Genomic DNA, 19,670 nt, shown 5'->3' with positions numbered 1-19,670 from the left:
ACCTGTGTTGACTATGTCACACGGTGTCCTTTCACATCTCGTCTCTAATGTCAGGAGTGAACTGTTCAAGGGAAGCAACTAAATGCTGGGATATCAATTTCTGGTCATGCAATTCTATTTTTCATGATTGTTGATGTATTTATTTTGATGGCACTTCAATTTACCATTACCCTGTGCAGCTTTGAACTATACAAAATAAACTTCACAGAACAGAATACTTTCAGACTTTGATCTAAGAGATTAATCATGTACACAATAATACAAATGCACTGAATAATTCAAAAAGACCTTCATGAAAAAAAAAAAATCTTCATCTGGCCAAACTTCAATGGAGAAGCACATGAACAAGGTAGAAAAATCAAAAACAACAAGCAGCTAATGTTGTATGTTGTTCTTTTTTTTTGGGGGGGGGGGAAGTCTTTCACTGAACTGGATTGCATTAGACTTCATATTACTTTGCCAATTTCTTGGGAGTGATGTAGCAGTACTCAAAATTTTAACAGGTCTACACAATCTACACCCTCACATTCCTACAACCTTCCATCCCATCTAGAGAGTCTAGAACCACAAATAGGAGGAGTTTGTATTATACTCCATGTTTGGTGATACATATACTTACCATGTCAAACTGATGCATTCGAGTTTGACATGGTACAGTATATGACACCAAAAGGAGGAGTTTGTATTATACTCCATGTTTGGTGATACATATACTTACCATGTCAAACTCGAATGCATCAGTTTGACATGGTACAGTATATGACACCAAAAAATAATTTACCTATAACCATTATATGTAAAAAAGTAAAGATCACAGACTACATCCACATCAACACGCTCAAGTGACTAGCTGCTGTTCAATGCGTCTGATGTGGATTCTAGGCGCAGTTATGTCAAGATCTAAAACAGTCCTGAAGAAAGAGGAGAAATACTGAATAAAAATCCTCCCAATCTGTTTGAGAAGAACAGAAATAGAAATTAACTTTTATTATTATATATAAAAAATTTTAAATTTTTTTTTAAAAAGCACACACTAAGCAATGATGAAGCAACGACAGCAGTGTGAAAGAAGAAAATGCAAAAGTTGACACATATACTGATGTACAAGCCTTTCTAAGAAACAGGTATCAGCAAAATATTCAGAATAATCGACGACAATAACTGAACAGTTCAGTAAATATTTCTCAATCTAAAACCAGTGAGAGAAAAAGAGTTAATGCTTTTATGAAATATACGTGAAAACAGGGGCCATCTACTACCTTAGTGCCTTAACCGTATCAACTATCTTTCATGTCCAAGTACAAAAGAAACAAAATGAATTAACATGTATATAAATGCACAAATTTCTCTTAAATATTACTGGACTGAGCTGCATAGAATATTTTTGGCTGTTGTTCTTCACAGTCTTGTGTTCGCATTTGTTTTGTTTTGTTTTTAAACTTCACTTGCACTATCATTATTTGCAGTTTGTGCTTTGTGAACATCATCACTTTCATTGCCATAATGTTTGTTCTGATAACATCCATGCCTTTGCAGAACATTCAAGCAGATCAGTATGTGTACCCTGTTGCTGTTTTTTGTGTATCTATGAATAAGTCATCAGAAACAGAATGTCATCAGCAAGTTAAGCATTTCATAAGTTTATGTCTTGCGGTGTAATAACAGACCTACAACAGCTGCACAGATTGTAACTGAGTCAATCTAGATTATATTAACAGTCTAAGGAGTGGAAGGATTTGAAACAAATCACGTTTAGCTTATACATGTGTGTGTGTGTGTGTGTGTGTGTGTGTGTGTGTGTGTGTGTGTGTGTGTCTGTGTGTGCGTATGTGTGCATATGTTTGTGTGTGTTAAAGACAAGCAAGTGATAAACTGAAAGTGTTGCATAGCAGCTGCGTTCCGTACATTTGCTTACCATTGTGCTGATTTTTTTGTGTGTGCTCTTCTATCTCTTGAAAAAAAAAAAGATACACAACCACATCAGATGAGTTACTCCCCATAATCCCATACTACTAATAAACATGACTGACAACATTCCAAAATTAGTTTATTTACTGGATGTTTAATCTCTCCTCTGTTCCTCAAAGTCAATGATGATTTGGGGGGACATATAAAAAAACTAAGTTCTGAAAAAAAGACAATGAACAAAAACGTGATTGGATGCAATGTATGAATAGATTTAGGGGAAAAACTGAGAAATGCACAATTACCAAGGGGCCAAAAAACAGGATGAAAAAAATAATTTAAAACCTGCTACAATCAGACGTAACGTCTAAGATAAGATAATTTTAGGTTAATGGGTTCTTATACATTGTTCATTCTGGCTGAGAGTAAGAACTGAAAAATATTCTGTAGAGTTAGGATTTAAAAAAAGAGCAAGAAAACAACCGGTACTTAACAGTTTTTAATTTCCTCTTCACCACCACCCTCTCCTTCCCCATCCCAGAATACTGATAATATTCTAATTCCCCAGCAACCCTTTCAATGAATTCTTAATCCATAAATGCAATATCAAGTATAACTGTAGGCATTTCTGCCATACAGCCTAGAGCATGCAGTGAAACACGCTATTTCAATGGAAGCTGTGAAAGACAAGCTCATTGTGACATAATACATTTCTAACGAACAGAAAAACATGTCAAATAAGCATCTGATGAGAATGACCAACGAATGACTGCATTCAACAACAACACATACACAGACACAATATTTTCACACAAGACAGACACCCACTGAGCTCCTCCAACAATTTAATGGCCCTTCGCAGATATCAATTAAGTAATCACTAGTAAAACGCATTCCTTTTAGTTTAGTTTACTTACCTATTGAAGTATTGTCAAAAATATCCACTCAACTTTGAAGTTTTGGATTAATCAAAGAAAAGTACCTAGCAGCACGACAACTGTTTTCAAGTTTACAAAACGCCGAGTTGCATATCAACAGATTTACCCAACCGTTCACCTCTTTGATGGAACAATCTGCATTCACTATGGTTTCTGTTTGAAACTTTGTGCTAATTTTCATTCAATATCATAAATAAAATGAGTTAATGCAAAAGAAGGGGACAAGTACACACACACACACACAAAAAAAAGTGCATAAATAAATTTGAGCAGTAATCACCCAGCAAACAAAATGGAATCAAAGTGAGAATTACAAACAAAACAGAATCAAAGTGGGACAAATGTACACACGATAAAAAACAACAACAAAAACTTAACTGACTTGAGAATAAAGTAGAACTGAAAATACTTATAATAATCAGGTATCTTATATCAAGAAAGCAAAAAGAAAAGTAGCTCATGATCAGCATCACTGATGCAGTTTTGTTGCGTTTGGAAAGCAAAAAAAAACAAACAAACAAAAAACCAAAACATTTACCTGATCAATCTGAGGTCTGGGAATAAGGTACCCTTTCCCGGAGCCCTTTTCAGGTAGACATGACAAAACACATTCATTCACACACACTAACACAACATGCACAGACACACACACACCCTAGACATGACAAAACACATTCATTCACACACACTAACACAACATGCACAGACACACACACACCCTAGACATGACAAAACACACCCATTCACACACACTAACACAACATACACAGACACACACACACCCTAGACATGACAAAACACATTCATTCACACACACTAACACAACATGTACAGACACACACACACACACCTTCACAGCTGCAAATAAAGAATGAAAATGCCCAGATGATTCACAATTAACACTTGGAACTGAGGCCAGTTCACAGGAACCACATGACCACCAATCATGGTACAGAAACAGACAGAAAAAGAGACAGACAGACAGAGAGAGAGACAGCAGGCTGAAAACCACAGAACAAACAGATAAGTTGTCAAGGATGCAATCAAGCCATTCCCCAGAAGGCTGGCAGGGAGTTAACAATTGATATCAAGGAACAACCAGCAGTGTCACAGAGTTCTCTGTCACAGCAAACATGAAGACAGTGGCAACACAGGTCTATTAAGAAAGGTCAGCATCAGTCCTTACCTACGAAGAGATGACGGAAATTGAGCTCTGTCATCTGAAGGGATCTGAACATAGGTAACAGAAATGCCCAACCACTCCCCCCTTGTCAAGAGGGCCTGGAAAGGTTGATTTGAATATCACAAGCAACATCAGACCAGAAAATGCCATCCGGTTAAAGAGATCTAAACATCCAGTCAACATATCACACATGACCTGTTCCATCCTTGCTGACAGATTCAGGTCATTTTTATTTAAAGTCACTCATTCGCTGAAGCTGACAAGAAGCTGAAGATCCATGTCGACAGAGGGGTTCAAGTGGATGCACATGCACCTGGAAGATCCCTGATAGCATGAGGACTGTGGGGGGTGTCTGGCAGTTCACACCCTCTGCAGCCCTGTCACACGCGACTGGGTGTGACAGGCTTCACACTCTTGTCCACAATCACATCTGAAAGACTGCCCCTTGTAGACACAAACCACAGGCCATGTCCTTCTGCATGATCAGACACACAAAGATGTTAGTTCATGAATGAAACGGTGAAATTCAGTTGTTGTTGTTTTCTTAAATCACAGTGGGTAATGAGGCTCTGACAGCATGAAGTGATATCCCATGGTTCTTTCATCACAGCAGGCAGGGTAAAGAGTAAATACAACTACAGACACAGTGCTAATTCACAGCACACACACAGAACTGATCGAAAGAGATTGCTGCATTCAGTGATGTCTTTGTCCACCCACATCCCAAGTCGGGTCAAGCCTGGAAGATCCCCTCTGTACTGCGGGACAGGTGCACTGGGTGGGAAGGACTGCGTATGAGTCGAGTGCGGGGAACGCGGTCCAAGGCTTTGGTGATCTGTACAAAGTCTGGCCGCTCCTCGGCTTGGAAAGCCCAGCAAGACATCAGAATGTCCTGCACAAAGTGACAGGCAGTGTTTGACATTTCCCTAAACCAACAAACACCCTATCAAAGAAAACATGCCTACTGAAACATTTACCTCAGAGAGACACTGCACCTATGGCAAGGAGCATAAAACATCCAAAACCACAGACAAGCACCAATAACTTCTGTTCTTACACAGGCACATGACAATGTTGCTTTGCGCTACCCAGCTTGCACAGAGGTAAATAATGGTACTGAGGAGCAAAGCGAACAACTTCCCTCTGATTACCTACTTTAAAATTAAACAGACGTAATGACATACTTCTGGGCAGTGCAGCACATCCTGTCCGCATTTGAAGTCTCTGAGGTTTGACAGTGTACCACTTCTTAAATCTAAAATAACAATTACCAATGTGAGGCACAAAATGCCAATCTCACCACTGTGTCCTGTATCACTGGTTATCCAAGAACATAAAAGAAAAAACAACAACTTTCAACAGCAATCTTACGGAGACTGCAAGCCTGCCACTACACTCCCAGATTATAAAAGACTCAAAACATGAAAACCAAAACAATCAGTCAAACAAACACAAAAAGCAGTCCAGTCTCACCTTGACTTCTCGAGGTGCGTTGATTGTGCTTAGCGACTGTTTCATTCCGCAACCCACTTGCCAGATGACAGTTTCACACGGCTGACTTCGGAAAGGCCACTCATTGCACAGCAATTCATACCACACAGTCCTGCAGCACAGTCAACATCGTCAGTCTTATGAAGTTAACCATCAACAGCAAGTCATCACAGCACCACTACCATCACATCACAGTACATTAGGACCAACATGTGGAGTGATGGCCTAGAGGTAGCGCATCCGCCTAGGAAGCGAGAGAATCTGAGCGCGCTGGTTCGAATCACGTCTCAGCCGCCGATATTTTCTCCCCCTCCACTAGACCTTGAGTGGTGGTCTGGACGCTAGTCATTCGGATGAGACGATAAACCGAGGTCCTGTGTGCAGCATGCACTTAGTGCACGTAAAAAACCCCACAGCAACAAGAGGGTTGTTCCTGGCAAAATTCTGTAGAAAAATCCACTTCGATAGGAAAAAAACAAAACAAATAAAACTGCAAGCAGGAAAAAATATTTTTAAAAATGGGTGGCGCTGTAGTATAGCAACGGGCTCTCCCTGGGGAGAGCAGCCTGAATTTCACACAGAGAAATGTGTTGTGATGAAAAAAGAAATACAAATACAAATGAGCATAAATGAGTTTTTAAAAACCACCACTCCACCCTGCAAGCAAATACGGTTCTAAAGGTTAAAAGATTAACCAAGACTGTTTTTTGGTGCATTCTCCACTGACTTATGGAAAAATGAAGACATCTGGGCTTGGATTTATCATTTAATATCAATATATATTTATACAAAATAAAGAAAATAAAGTGAATACAGGGTACGGGAAACTACAATGCTTGAACATGTTAAACTCGTAAATATATTTGAAATGTGAAGTGTATGCTACAGAAACCTTTCATCATTTTATCATTATACATACTATTCTTAATCATTGAGGATTATGAAGCTTGAAACATGAGCACTTAACTGTATTTTCTTTGGAGAATGCTACAGAAATTTTTCCTCTTTTTTTTTTTCTTCTATTCATCAACCAAGGATTGTGACTCACCCAAATGCATATAGGTCTGACTTCTGTGTAAAAGGTAAGTCCATGTTCGAGTGCTGCAATGCCTTCAGTCCTCGGATGATCTCTGGAGCCAGGTAGCACAACCATCCCCTGGGCACGCTCAGCCAATCGTCTTTTCTGGTGGGGGTGAAGAAACAACAGTGGAATACACACAGGTTAGAGGATCTAAGGAAATGTTTCCCTGAAATATTTGGACTTTAAAAAATAAAAATAAAAATGAAACAACAGTGTAATACACACAGGTAAGAGGATCTAAGGAAATGTTTTCCTGAAATATTTGGACTTTTAAAAAAATTATAAAATGAAACAACAGTGTAATACACACAGGTTAGAGGATCTAAGGAAATGTCTCCCTGAAATATTTGAACTTTTAAAATGAAACAGTCTAACAAACAGCTTAGAAGAACGAGGGTAGTGTTTCCCTGAAATATTTGGACTTAAAAAAAATAAATAAATAAATAAAACAACAGTGTAAAACTCACAGGTTAGAGGAACACTGGAAACATTAGCCTGATATATTTGGACTTTCAAAACGCTGTGACGCGAGTGGATGGAGTACGAGTGGGAGCTGTAAGAGATGGTGGTGGAATGGGGCCCATGAATAAACGGGTTAGAAGAACGAGGGTAGTGTTTCTCTGAAATATTTGGACTTTAAAAAATTTTTTTTAATGAAACAACAGTGTAAAACTCACAGATTAGAGGAACACTGGAAACATTAGCCTGATATATTTGGACTTTCAAAACACTGTGACACGAGTGGATGGAGTACGAGTGGGAGCTGTAAGAGATGGTGGTGGAACGGGGCCCATGAATGAGGTGGTCAAAAAGAGAGCGGAAGGGGAGAGGGCTATGTGGGGACAGTGGGAGAAGGCTGGACAGTATATGTAAGATTGTGTAAGAATTGTTTTGTTTGGTTGGTTGGGGGCTTGGGGGTTTGTTTTTTGGGGTTTTTTTTAGTGGTTTTATATTTTGTGTTCTTGTGCACAATCTGAGTGTTCTACGCTTTAACAAATTTTTGTATCTTAAACATTATTTTGCTATTGTACTTTCTCATACTATCTTGCTGCCCACAAATCTATTTTCTTTGCTTTTTTTTATAATGTCATTAAAGTGATTGGACTGATGGGCTGATCAATTAAATTGCCAACTGCAAATCAGAGAAAGAATCTTGTGCAAGATCTGCATTACATTCACCCTCATCAGCCACCATATCAAGATCTTTTCCAACAGAACAACAGAAAAAAAAAGTACAGACCAAATATGCCATTTCCCTTCCCTTTATTTTCACGCACTAATTTGTTCTCGCCACACTCCAAGGCAAAATGGTGAAAGTTGGAGCAGCAGGCTTCACAAGAACTCATTACTTTATAAAACGGCACTTTTTTTTTCATGGCGGTAAATGATACAGCAATGATTTCAGTATATTGCCTGAACGATGGGAGGGGAGAAAGGAATAAAGCATACCAGTGTTCACAACCATCCACCACTTTACAAACAAGAGAGGGATTTTTGTTCAAAATTATACCACAAAATTAAATACAGTTGGGTTTTTTCTAACAAATGGATCCCAATCTATGCCAGACCTTACCCTGAAAACTCACTGTCATGTATCCACTTAGTAAATGGTTAGTGAAAAGGAAAAAAAAAATCCAACAACAGCACAAAACCCATAAACTTACCCCAGAGAAAAAAGAAAAAAAAGGAAAAAAGACAGACTAAACAAAAAATCCACTCACTTGCTGCCTCGACAAATCTTTGTGACATGGAAGAGACCAAAATCTGTGATGACCACTTTGCCACTGTCTATGAAAATGTTCTTGGAGCGAAGGTCCTTGTGGATAATGTTTCGGGCATGCAGGTAACTCATTCCCTGCACACACACACACACACAGTTTTGCAGGAAACAGAAATAATATTTTAAAAAATCAACATTTTTCAAACTGTCTTTACAACTTCTGTCTTCTCACATGATAAAACTGCTTTTTTTTTTTTTATAAACACACAATACACACATATACAGTGATTGGAATTACTCGCAAAGAATGAAAGAGATAAGGGATACAAACCTTGTGATGCCCTTTACATTGTAAAGGCTAATGGAGTGACTGCCTTCTCTTTGGTTCCACTTAATAATTTGTTCAAATCATTATTGTATGTTAACAGTGACATTTTATTTTTTTCACATCAAGAATGCTTGTCCTCCATTCCTTAACTGATGAAGCTCAAGTTTAACACATCCCTTTCAGTTTCAGTTTCAGTTTCAGTAGCTCTAGGAGGCGTCACTGCGTTCGGACAAATCCATATACGCTACACCACATCTGCCAAGCAGATGCCTGACCAGCAGCGTAACCCAACGCGCTTAGTCAGGCCTTGAGAAAAAGTAAATAAATAATAGATAAGCGTACATAAATAAGTAAATAAATAAATAATAATTATAACAGATAATGAGAGACAAGACTAAAAAAACTTATACATTCCACCTTACGGATGAGGCATGCAAACAGAAGAGATATTGCTTTACAGTATCTTGTGTCCAGTCTATATTGTTGGTCGTCCTTACCTGCGCAACTTGAGATGCAATGATCATTGCCTTGTTGATCTTGAAAGTATCCTTCTTTATGTGGATAATGGTGTACAGTGTTTCGCCTCGGCAAAAACTGGAACAAGACAAAAACAGATCATCATCAATGACAACATTTTTTCCCTCAGAATCACAAAACAGAACTTGTATATTATTTAATTTGGACACAGAGAGAGACAAAGGGGTTGGGGGGTCTTAACTTATACACTCCGTTAAGACTGACTTGTGCATATGTACATGCATGTGTGTGTGCATACTCCACCTTGCATACTGCCTCAGTATGTGTGTGCGCGCGCGCAAGTGCACGCTTGCACATGCATGTACCACCTTCCACACTGTCTCAGTGGCAATTCTCTCACACTTCCAACCCAGACTACCCATACATGTCTACACCCAGACACAGTCTGTTCCTATCTCAGACCCATCAGTCCACAGGGAGCCATCAAAGTCATGTCACCACAAGGACACTCGTCACTGCCACTGAGTTACCTCTGTGCTGTTAGGTGGGTGGTGGTCTGATTCAACATAAGCAGGACACCTACTACTAAGCCCCTGAACTGGCACAATTGCTGGGAGAGCGAAGAAAACAGGAGAGGGAAGAGAGAGTGACTGAGTAACAGAAAAAAACAAATGCTTAAATCAAATTCAGATTTATACATGGCTACAAACTAAGATGTACCTCAAACAAGATTCTTTACTGGTTGTACTGACTGCAAAACCTGTTTAAACACATATATATGTTATCATTACTGGCAAATATACATATGTCTCTTAAAAACACCCAATGGCACAATATGAATCATTGCATAGATTTACAAAGCCTTTCACTCTTCAAAAAGTTAAAGAATTCATACAAATTTGCATCTTCCTGAAAACACAATAAAATATACATACAATCAGACATGTGCAGGCACACACACACACACACACATTCATAAAGTTTACATAAGACAAAATAACTACACATTCCAAAATATCTCAAAAAACAACATATTTACCTGGTCACTATCGCTAAGCGAGGGGGTTTCATGCAGGCACCCATGAACAGCACCAAGTTTTCATGCCTGGTTTTCCTCAACATTGCAAGCTGCAACAAACAGGACATGACAACAAACAAAGAATGACTTGTATGGTGTCTTCATTTCAAATACATGCTTCAAAGTCATCCACACATGTTTCCAGAAGCAATGTTCGAATAAGCAGCAATTACATTCATTATCCACCTTCAAAACGTGACAGTCCCATAAAGAGGAAATCTACCAGACATAGACTGAACAAAAATATCTGGAAAGTTCCCATGTCAAATTGTATTTGCCTTTCTTTATGAAAGCACACAGGGCCATATCAAGCCTAAAAACATTCTGTATACTAAAGCACCCTAAAAAACATCACCATGATACCAAAATCACACCAAACCTTGAGGTTGGGGGGGCGGGGGGGTCTGGAATTCCCTTTTTTTTTGTGGTTGCATCAATACCAGATAACCGGAGTGGAGAGAGACCTCAGACTTGTCAGACAGATGAGGCACCATGGAGAATGGATTACTGGACTACCTCAAGCATGCCAAAGATATTGTACTGTATTGCATTACTCTTTTTGTCACAACAGATTTCTCTGTGTAAAAACTTTGGGCTGCTCTCCCCAGGGAAAGCGCATCGTTACATCCATTTTTTTTTTCGTATTTTTTTCTGCTTGCAATTTTATTTGTTTTCCTACTGAAGTGGATTTTTCTACAGAATTTTGCCAGGGACAACTCTTTTGTTGCTGTAGGTTCTTTTACATGCACTAAATGCATGCTGCACACAGGACCTCAGTTTATCGTCTCATCCAAATGACCAGCATCCAGACCACCACTCGAGGTCCAGTAAAAGGGGAGAAAACACTGGCAACTATTAAAGATTCAAACCAATGTCCTCAAATTCTCTCGCTTCCTAGGTGGACATGTTACCTCTAGGCCAACACTCCACACACTGGAGCATCTTAGCAAAGTGAGTAATGTGAGTGACCCACCTCTAGCCTGAAGGCAGCCAACTGTGCCTGATTGTCGGAGTCATTACCCATGTCCAGCAGTTTGATAGCCACATCCCCATGCCAGTGCCCTCTGCGACACATACACCACAAAAACTTGTTGTTAGTGGCAAACAGGGCAATAACGAATGCAATGGCTGTGTGTGTGTGTGTGTGTGTGTGTGTCTGCTTTTATGTGTGTGTGTGTGTGTGTGTGTGAATGTCTGTTTGTGTGTTTGTGTATGTGTGTGTGTGTGTGTGCGCGCGCGCGCATGCATGGGGTGTTGTGGTTTGGTGTGAACTGTATGTGTATGTGTGGTGCTGGGTGATGCGGTGTTCATGCGTAAGCACATGTGTGTGTATGAGTGTGCAAGTGCATGCATGTGCTTCAACTTGAGTACACAAATACTGTACGATTGCCCTAAAATGTCCGAGAAATACTTACTTATGCACAGTCCCAAATCTTCCCTTCCCAATGGGATCACCAATTGTTAAATCTTCATAGGGAATGTCCCACTCCCGCATAGTTGCAGCCAGCTGTAAAGGAAAAAGATCATGCGTGCTACAGACATCAATCATTTCATGCCAACACACATTCATGCAATTGAAACAAAACAACAACAAAAAACAACCACAAAAAACAAAAAACAGACGAGATGAAGATCAATGGTTCCATTTAGGCACAGAAAATTGTCTACACCATCTCAATTCCGTATCCTTACAATACATCATATCAAGTTTACTTACTCATTCTCCCTTTTCAAATGAAAGAGTTCTTCAGCTGCCCTCTTCTTCTTCTTCTGCGTTCACTCGTATGCACACGAGTGGGCTTTTACATCTGTGACCGTTTTTACCCCACCATGTAGGCAGCCATACTCCATTTTCGGGTGTGTGCATGCTGGGTATGTTCTTGTTTCCATAACCGACCGAACGCTGACATGGATTACAGGATCTTTAACGTGCGTATTTGATCTTCTGCTTGCATATACACACAAAGGGGGTTCAGGCACTAGCAGGTCTGCACATATGTTGACCTGGCAGATCATAAAAATCTCCACCCTTTACCCACCAGGCGCCATCACCGTGATTCGAACCCGGGACCCTCAGATTGACAGTCCAACACTTTAACCACTCGGCTATTGCACCCATCCTTCAGCTACCCCACTTTTAACCAATGTTGAGAAGGAAGAAGAGGGAGAGGGAGAGAGAGAGAGTGAGAGAACATGAGAAACGAGCACTGCGATACTTACACTATTTTGTCGATTCCAACTGTGACCCAAAGGATCATCCTGACTGTCCACAGAATCCACTCTGTCCAGTGGTATACGATCTGACGTGTTGCTCTGCACATAAAACACAGTCATCCATCAAATAAAGCAGCTTCTATACCCTTTGATGTCTTACTCTACTGGTGTCAAACTCGTATAAAAACCAAGTCTGGAAAATATGCATGACAAACAGCTTTCAAGAGACAATCACACAGTGTTGATATAAATGTAATCTAACTTCTCCACTGGCGCCGGCAACTGCCCTTTGTCTGTAGACAATACCTTTTTTCTTTTACTTTTTAAAGAGCTTTCATGATTCAACAAATATTTTCAACACTTTTGAGGTAAAAACTGACCCCCACTCACCCCCAAATCTAGCACACACAGCCATTCCCAAACGGATTCTACAAGGACAATGAATTGAATAATTACTAAGGAAACTCTAAGGGATTCAACTTCATCACAACAATATAAAAAAAAACTCAACTGACTATAGTTTGTCAACTTAATCATAAAACGTTCCAACCACTGTTACGATAATACTTTGTGGTAGTACAGAAAAACAATACTCACATCAATCAACGTTTTGTCACTGTCGTTGGATGTGTTTGTCCCCACAACATCATCTCTGAAATCAACACATAATGCATCTCACTATACTGACAATCACAAAAAAATAGATCTTATTGTATATCTATTGACTCATAATATATCTTACAATGTAACCACGCACGCACGCATGCACGCTTTTGAAATCAAATATTCTGAACCATTCTTTGGAAGTCAGAGAGAGGAAGGCGTACAGGAGAGGTCAAAAGAAACATCAGTGTTCATAGCCAAGTCAACCAAAAAAAACAAAAACAAAAAAAACCACCATTATCACAGAGCAATACACCTGTACAAACAACGGGAGTCAGAAAGACAGAAACAAGAAATGCATGTCTTAATGGAAAAGTCTGAACTCCATTATTTTCACTCAAAATGGCAATCCAGCCAGAAAAGAAAGATCAGTTAAGATTTTTTTTTTTTTTTTTTTAGCCATTCCTTATCTTATGCCATTTCATATGCTCCAAAATCAGCAACTTCAATTTTTGGCCAGAAGATTTGGTGGTGAAGATTTTAGCCTCTGTGGAGATACTCTTTACTCTGAATCAAAATACCAGAAATGTATGCAAATACAATTAAAGAGCAATGAATGAGTTATCCATAGGACACCTATCCTTAGTTCCAGGCGCATACATATGCATTCAAACTATATATGTACGATCTCAACATCCCCCCCCCTCGCCCCCCCCCTCACCCGCCCCCCTACACACACACACACAAAGGCATGCACACACACACACACAAAAGGTGAGGTTTGAAAAAGACCATTCTCCAACTTACCCATCAGTTCTGTTCTGATTCAGCACCTCCAGGTCAGCTGGTAGACTGGATGTTCTGTCACTGACATCTGAACAAGAACAATGTCCTTCATTACAGAACATGTGTTATTGTTGTTTTGTTTAAAGTAGTTGTTGTTGTTGTTTGTTTGTTGTTGTTTTTAAGTACACAACTGTCAGTTATAAACTGTGTTCCAATTAAGATCAGGAGCATTATTAGTAAAGGTCTTTTTTCATGACACACACACACAAAAATGAATCTGTGAATCTGAAATTCTGTTCTGAAAAAGAAACCCAGAGCTGGAGCAGATCAGATAGCACCTGCATACATGTTCCTGACATTGACATGGAATTTTGTGTATGTGTGAATCTGAGTGCAGAAGGTGACAGCAGTGCAGCACACAAACACATTAATCATTCTGCACTCATCTTGCATACATGAAAACCATACTATACATCAGTGATTTCAGCTTGTAATATAAGACAGTAAATCTCTCTTCATGATAACCATTTTCTTGACAAGCAGAAGAAAAGAGAGAAATAGTTTTCATAAATAAAATAAAGGTGTAAGACAGGACTGTAGACCTTTTTATAAACTGCCCTTCAAAAACACAGTCAAGTGATATTTCTGCTTAACTAAATGCGTTTCCTTTCCCTTCAGGGAACATCTTTCAAGCAAAATTACTCCCATATTGTAATATTCAGCTGTAACTACTGTATCCACACCTGAATTCAAGGGCTCAATAACGTTTGAACATGACACACAACAACTTTGAAGTGTGCTTCATTTACACATAATTTGGGACAGACTCCAACATGACACACAACAACTTTGAAGTGTGCTTCATTTACACATGATTTGGGACAGACTCCAATTCAACTTTATTCAGGAGAGATCTCTATACAAGACAGGATGGTTTACTTTTCAGGCCATTCACCAATACAATGGAGTGAGCATAACCATAATTGGAGATTACTGAAACCATGCACATTACTCCCAATATGAAACTACATTTGGTTTTGTCTTTTTTTAAAAGCTTTGATTAGTTTGAACAAAACAGAGATAGTTCTGTCTACAGCTCCTTTCTTCTCATCATCTAACAACAATGCAAAATTAAACATGGATGGGTGATCATTTAGAGAGAGAGGGAGGAGGGAAGAAGAGAGAGAGAGAGGTATTAAGTAACTGAGAAGTACTGACCTGGAAACTGGAACTGATATGGCTGAAACCTCGGTGAGGCAGGGGCTGGGGAAGGGGACGTCACTGTGCCTGACGATGTCATGTGAAGCGCGGGCGATGAGGGGGTGGAAGAGTTGCATGAGGAGGTGTTGGAACCAGAGTCGTGGAGCAGACCCCCAGGGAAATTCGGCATGGAATTGTTGGGCTTCAGGGTCAGATCCTCATCCCGTTGGCCTGCCACAGTAATATTGGGGTTGGTTCTACGGCGATCTGGGATGGGAGAATCTGTAAATGATACAGGTTTCTAACAGTCTCTGATGGGAGAGTGGCATACTATGACAATGATGTTTTTAGCAGTCTCAGATGAGATTCTTTGTAAATGATTTGATACAGCAGTCTAAAATGGAAAAAAAGATATGATAATGTGATAATGTTTCCAGCAGTCTTAGATGGGACAATCTGTAAATGATAAGGTACAGGTTTCTAGCAGTCTCAGGTGGAAGAATGATATAATGCAATGTTTCTTAAAGTCTCAAATGGGACTACCTGTAAATCATAATGTTATGTCTGCAACAGTCTCAGATGGAAGAATGATATAATGCCATGTTTCTTAAAGTCTCAAATGGAACTATGTGTTAATGATAAGAAAAAGGTTTCTAGCAGTCTCAGATGGGAGAATCCGTATATATGATGCTAACAGCTACGATATTCTCTTTTTCCGGCAGGAATGTCAGACCCATGCCGGAGTCTGCACTAACTGGGTCAGGGTTAAGTATGTGTAATTAAAATATGATATCATCATGGAGGTTTCTAGCACTGTCAGATAGGAGAGTCTGTAAATGAGAGGATGCTATGATAATGTTTCTAGCAGTCCCAGACAGGATTACCTGTAAACAAGTAAAACACAGGTTTCTAGCAGAAACAGCTGGAAGAATCTGTAAATGCTATGATACATTATACAGGTTTCTAGCAGTCTCGGATGGCAGAATTTGTAAATGGTTATGATACAGGTTTATCGTGCATTCAGATGGGAGAATGATATACATGTTTCTGACATAATCTATATGATTTGATACAGGTTTGTAGCAGGCTCAGATACAAGCATAGCAGATTTTATGTTCCTAGCAGTCTCCAACTGACAAATCTATAAATGATACAATATATGTTCCCAGTGATCTACGATGGGAGAATATGAAAATGATGATAACGGTTTCCAGTAGTCTCAGACTGTAGACAAATATACAGTATATGACACAACATACAGAATGATATAAATGACTGTATGATATGATAAGATATACAATATGACATACAATATGATATATGTTATGATATGATAAATGGTATCTGATATGACACAATATATGTGATATGATACTGATGTCTAAATCTTAGATAGGAGAATCAAACGATGTATTTGACACAGGTTTCTAGCAGTCTCAGATGGGAGGAATCTGTAAATGATACGATACAGGTTTCTAATGGTCCATGGCATCACAAACAGTGAACAGACAACCAAGAGAACAAATCATGATGGAGTTCTGACAAATATAAGATGAACTTACAAGACAGTGTGATTGACATCAATACCAATCTTTCATATTCACCACAAAATGTTCAGGTCATCATGTCTCTCAATGGCCAGGCAACTTTCAGAATTGGGAATGCGTTATACAATGATACAAACAACAGCAAAACCACCATGGCATACGACCTTCACACCAAACACATCTATACCACTACTGTTTGAGGCTCTCTCGCTTAACTTTCTCCGGATGAAGGAATGCATAAGCATTCCTACATAAAATGTATTCGGTTTCAGACGACGGAATGGAATAGCATTTTCAAGAAATAAAAATCCATCACGCGCTGTACACGTGATTTTGTGATTAGCCAAGCAGAGTGCGCTATTCTGAGTCACTCCACAATCGAATGGTATGATTGGTCAGCCTGCCATGTGTGGCCCGTCTCGCACACACGCTGACAAAGTCACTGACCAGTCGTCTGCTCGCATAACAGCCTGTTAGCAAAGCGGGCTCTTCTCAAAATGTTGTGAAGCAAACAAGGCAGCAACGGCAACGTTTTAGGGTTGCTGAAGTACTTGAAATGCTACAAACTGTAGGGTCGGACACTGAAGAGGTGGATGATGACAAAAGAAGAAAGCGAATTTAAATTTTAATGCAGAAAGCGAGCATGGGTATGGTGATTCGGGGTGAAAAATTGGCAGTATTTTCTACATATGGCAAAACTGTAAAAATAAGATGAGAAATTTGATTTTTTTTTGATGTAATAGCTCAACACGTAATAAACCAGTTCTGAAAGTTTCATTTTCTTACTCTGTATTTTGTATTTTTTGTAATTTTTTTCCAAACCCTTACAAATGGGCCGTCTGTGGGAAAAAGCAAGGGAGAAAACTTGTCGTCCCGAGTGAGTTTAGGTGTTTCATTTGTCAAGTTTTATCCACTGTTCAGACATCTGCTTTTCTGTTGTTTGTTACAGTTTTCTGGGTTGTTTTTTTTGGTGGTTGTTGGCTTGTTTGTTTTTGTTTTTTTATGTGCAGTTGTTGTTTTGTATACAGACCAATCTGCAATACTGTGATGCTTCCTGTACACAAAACTGCCAAAATATTTCAGGTCACAAAAGCACTTTACACTACCTGTCCAATCCAACAAGGCATCCACATGTGCGTCTGACAGGCCACAAGTAGGAGGAGCTTTGGTAGCACAGTCCTTGTGGAACTTTTTCCTGTAACAATTCCCAAACATTAATGAATATATCTTTCCCTTTGTGTTCATACAGGACCTTCCCCCCCCCGCCCCCCCCGAAAAAAAAATCTTTTAACTTAGAATATATCTGCCCCTTTGCAAACAAGCATCACATTAAAGTGCAGTGGTTCAACTCAGCAGTCATACAAAAAAATGCATAATATTCTGCTGGATGTAAGGGAAAATAACATTTCTTCTTCCATGAGGTGGAGAGCATTCACAAAGTCCTTCAGCTCAAGGTTTCAAACATAAATAAATGTTCACCATCCCTGGGCATTACACACAATAAAACAGTCTGGACAGAAAAGCACGCTCACAAATACACACACACACACACACACACACACACAGGGCTGCTGATAATGCATACACATGCGTCCTTGACGCTTTGAAAGTATAAAGAACGTACTGCGTGCTCTTCAAGTGGGTCCTGGGATGTTCTAAAAATGTCCAGAGAGAACACAAAAAAAGTGTAAATCTTGTCAGGGAGCTTTAGCCTGATACCAGGATCATCTGCTACAAAGATGAGTTGTTTCCCTTCGCTACTTCTTGTCCCCAAAACATTGGCAGTTATAACAAGAGAGAATTTCTGCCTTTGCATGTGTGAATCAATGCTGATTTGATTAAAAAAAATGTGCAACATTAAAATTACCCTCTAAAAGTATTCTGGGACCCTGTAGAATTATGGTAAAAGACCCTAGAGGTTTTTGACTTATCAGAAGCCCTGACACATACATTCATTAGTTTTCAAAAAGCTTCACAATTATCTAATTATCAGTAAAATAAAATAAAAAATAAAAAACAAGAAGAAAAAGAAAAAAGTATATCTGACAAATGAACATTGGACATGCGGCTGCTGAGAAAATGATTACAGGTAAGCAACCACAGATGTAAATGTTCATTTTAAAAAAATCTAATGCAAAGACTTAAGTACTTCAGCTGTTTTCCCTCCACAGTATAATACAGAAATAACCTTTAATCACATAAACCTCTTATCAAAAGGAACATAGCAACAAGAAATACTTACTTGCAGTAACGGCATACTTTGCCACGAATGACAATGTTTGCACAAACATCACAGGGAGCAAGCACGAAATTGGAGGAAAACCTACACAGACATAAGATGATGTTTACACATAATTAGGCTTCACAACCTGCATGTTCCTGTGCACATGGGAAAAAAATGGTGTGGACATTTTAGGAATTAATATTAACACCGGAAGAAACATGAACAACTGGAAATCAAATTAATAATGAAAAAACTTAATAAGTTGAAAAGGATACACTCAAAAGAGAAGAGAAGAGAAAGAGAGAGAGAGAGAGAGAGAGAGAGAGAGAGCAGAAAATGTAAAAGCATGTACATATCATTTCACATAGATTTTGCAAAGAACACTATCATCAGTACACATTGGGTAAGTTCATACACCTTATTCACTGTAAGAAAGGATTTGTGAGCATTTATCTTTTTTATTCATCTTTTTTTTCTTTCTTTTTTTTTTTTTTTGACAAACAGGAAATTTTCAAATATGACAAACATGAGCATTATCATTTCATAATACTATATATTGTATCATTTGAGACACTTATCCATATATACATTCATACATACATACATACATAAAATACTTTATCTTTCCTGGTCCAGAGACTTACCTATGAAAAATTTGGTGGTGAACTTTCGGACCAACAGACAATGGAGTTTTGGGTGACCTTGGAACAGTTAACGTGTCTGAAAACACACAAACAATGGAAATAGTATCTTTCCATAAAACAGGATTATAAAAAAACAAAAACAATCCTGCTGTAAAGGTTGAAGCAGAATCAAGCAGTGCAATAAGCTACTGATCTACATAAACGCCTGTGTCCCACAGAGTCAAGTCATGCATCAGAGATGAAAGACATTT

The 19,670-nt window shown here is 38.9% G+C and overlaps 1 protein-coding gene across 2 annotated transcripts in view; it reads right to left on the bottom strand.

Moving 5' to 3' along the window:
• Positions 1-414: 414 nt before the first annotated feature.
• LOC143274593 (kinase suppressor of Ras 1-like) overlaps positions 415-19,670 on the bottom strand; it is a 28,616-nt gene continuing 9,360 nt past the window's right edge. Inside the window, exons 6-20 of one of the 2 annotated variants that reach the window (XM_076578451.1) lie at positions 19,420-19,495; positions 18,794-18,874; positions 17,658-17,746; positions 15,023-15,286; positions 13,826-13,892; positions 13,013-13,067; positions 12,422-12,514; positions 11,617-11,708; positions 11,175-11,265; positions 10,163-10,251; positions 9,144-9,240; positions 8,320-8,453; positions 6,566-6,700; positions 5,500-5,629; positions 415-4,918 (exon numbers count right to left, since the gene is read on the bottom strand). In XM_076578451.1, coding sequence (XP_076434566.1) covers positions 4,760-4,918; positions 5,500-5,629; positions 6,566-6,700; positions 8,320-8,453; positions 9,144-9,240; positions 10,163-10,251; positions 11,175-11,265; positions 11,617-11,708; positions 12,422-12,514; positions 13,013-13,067; positions 13,826-13,892; positions 15,023-15,286; positions 17,658-17,746; positions 18,794-18,874; positions 19,420-19,495 — 1,652 coding nt within the window. In that variant the 3' untranslated portion in view covers positions 415-4,759. The remainder of the gene's footprint in view (positions 4,919-5,499; positions 5,630-6,565; positions 6,701-8,319; positions 8,454-9,143; positions 9,241-10,162; positions 10,252-11,174; positions 11,266-11,616; positions 11,709-12,421; positions 12,515-13,012; positions 13,068-13,825; positions 13,893-15,022; positions 15,287-17,657; positions 17,747-18,793; positions 18,875-19,419; positions 19,496-19,670) is intronic. The other variant, XM_076578452.1, reaches the window with a different exon arrangement.

The sequence above is a fragment of the Babylonia areolata genome, chromosome 29, assembly GCF_041734735.1.
Source record: "Babylonia areolata isolate BAREFJ2019XMU chromosome 29, ASM4173473v1, whole genome shotgun sequence".
Classification (NCBI taxonomy): Eukaryota; Metazoa; Mollusca; class Gastropoda; order Neogastropoda; family Buccinidae; genus Babylonia; species Babylonia areolata.
Note: the sequence above shows the minus strand (reverse complement) of the source record. Positions and strands in the feature narration are given on the sequence as shown.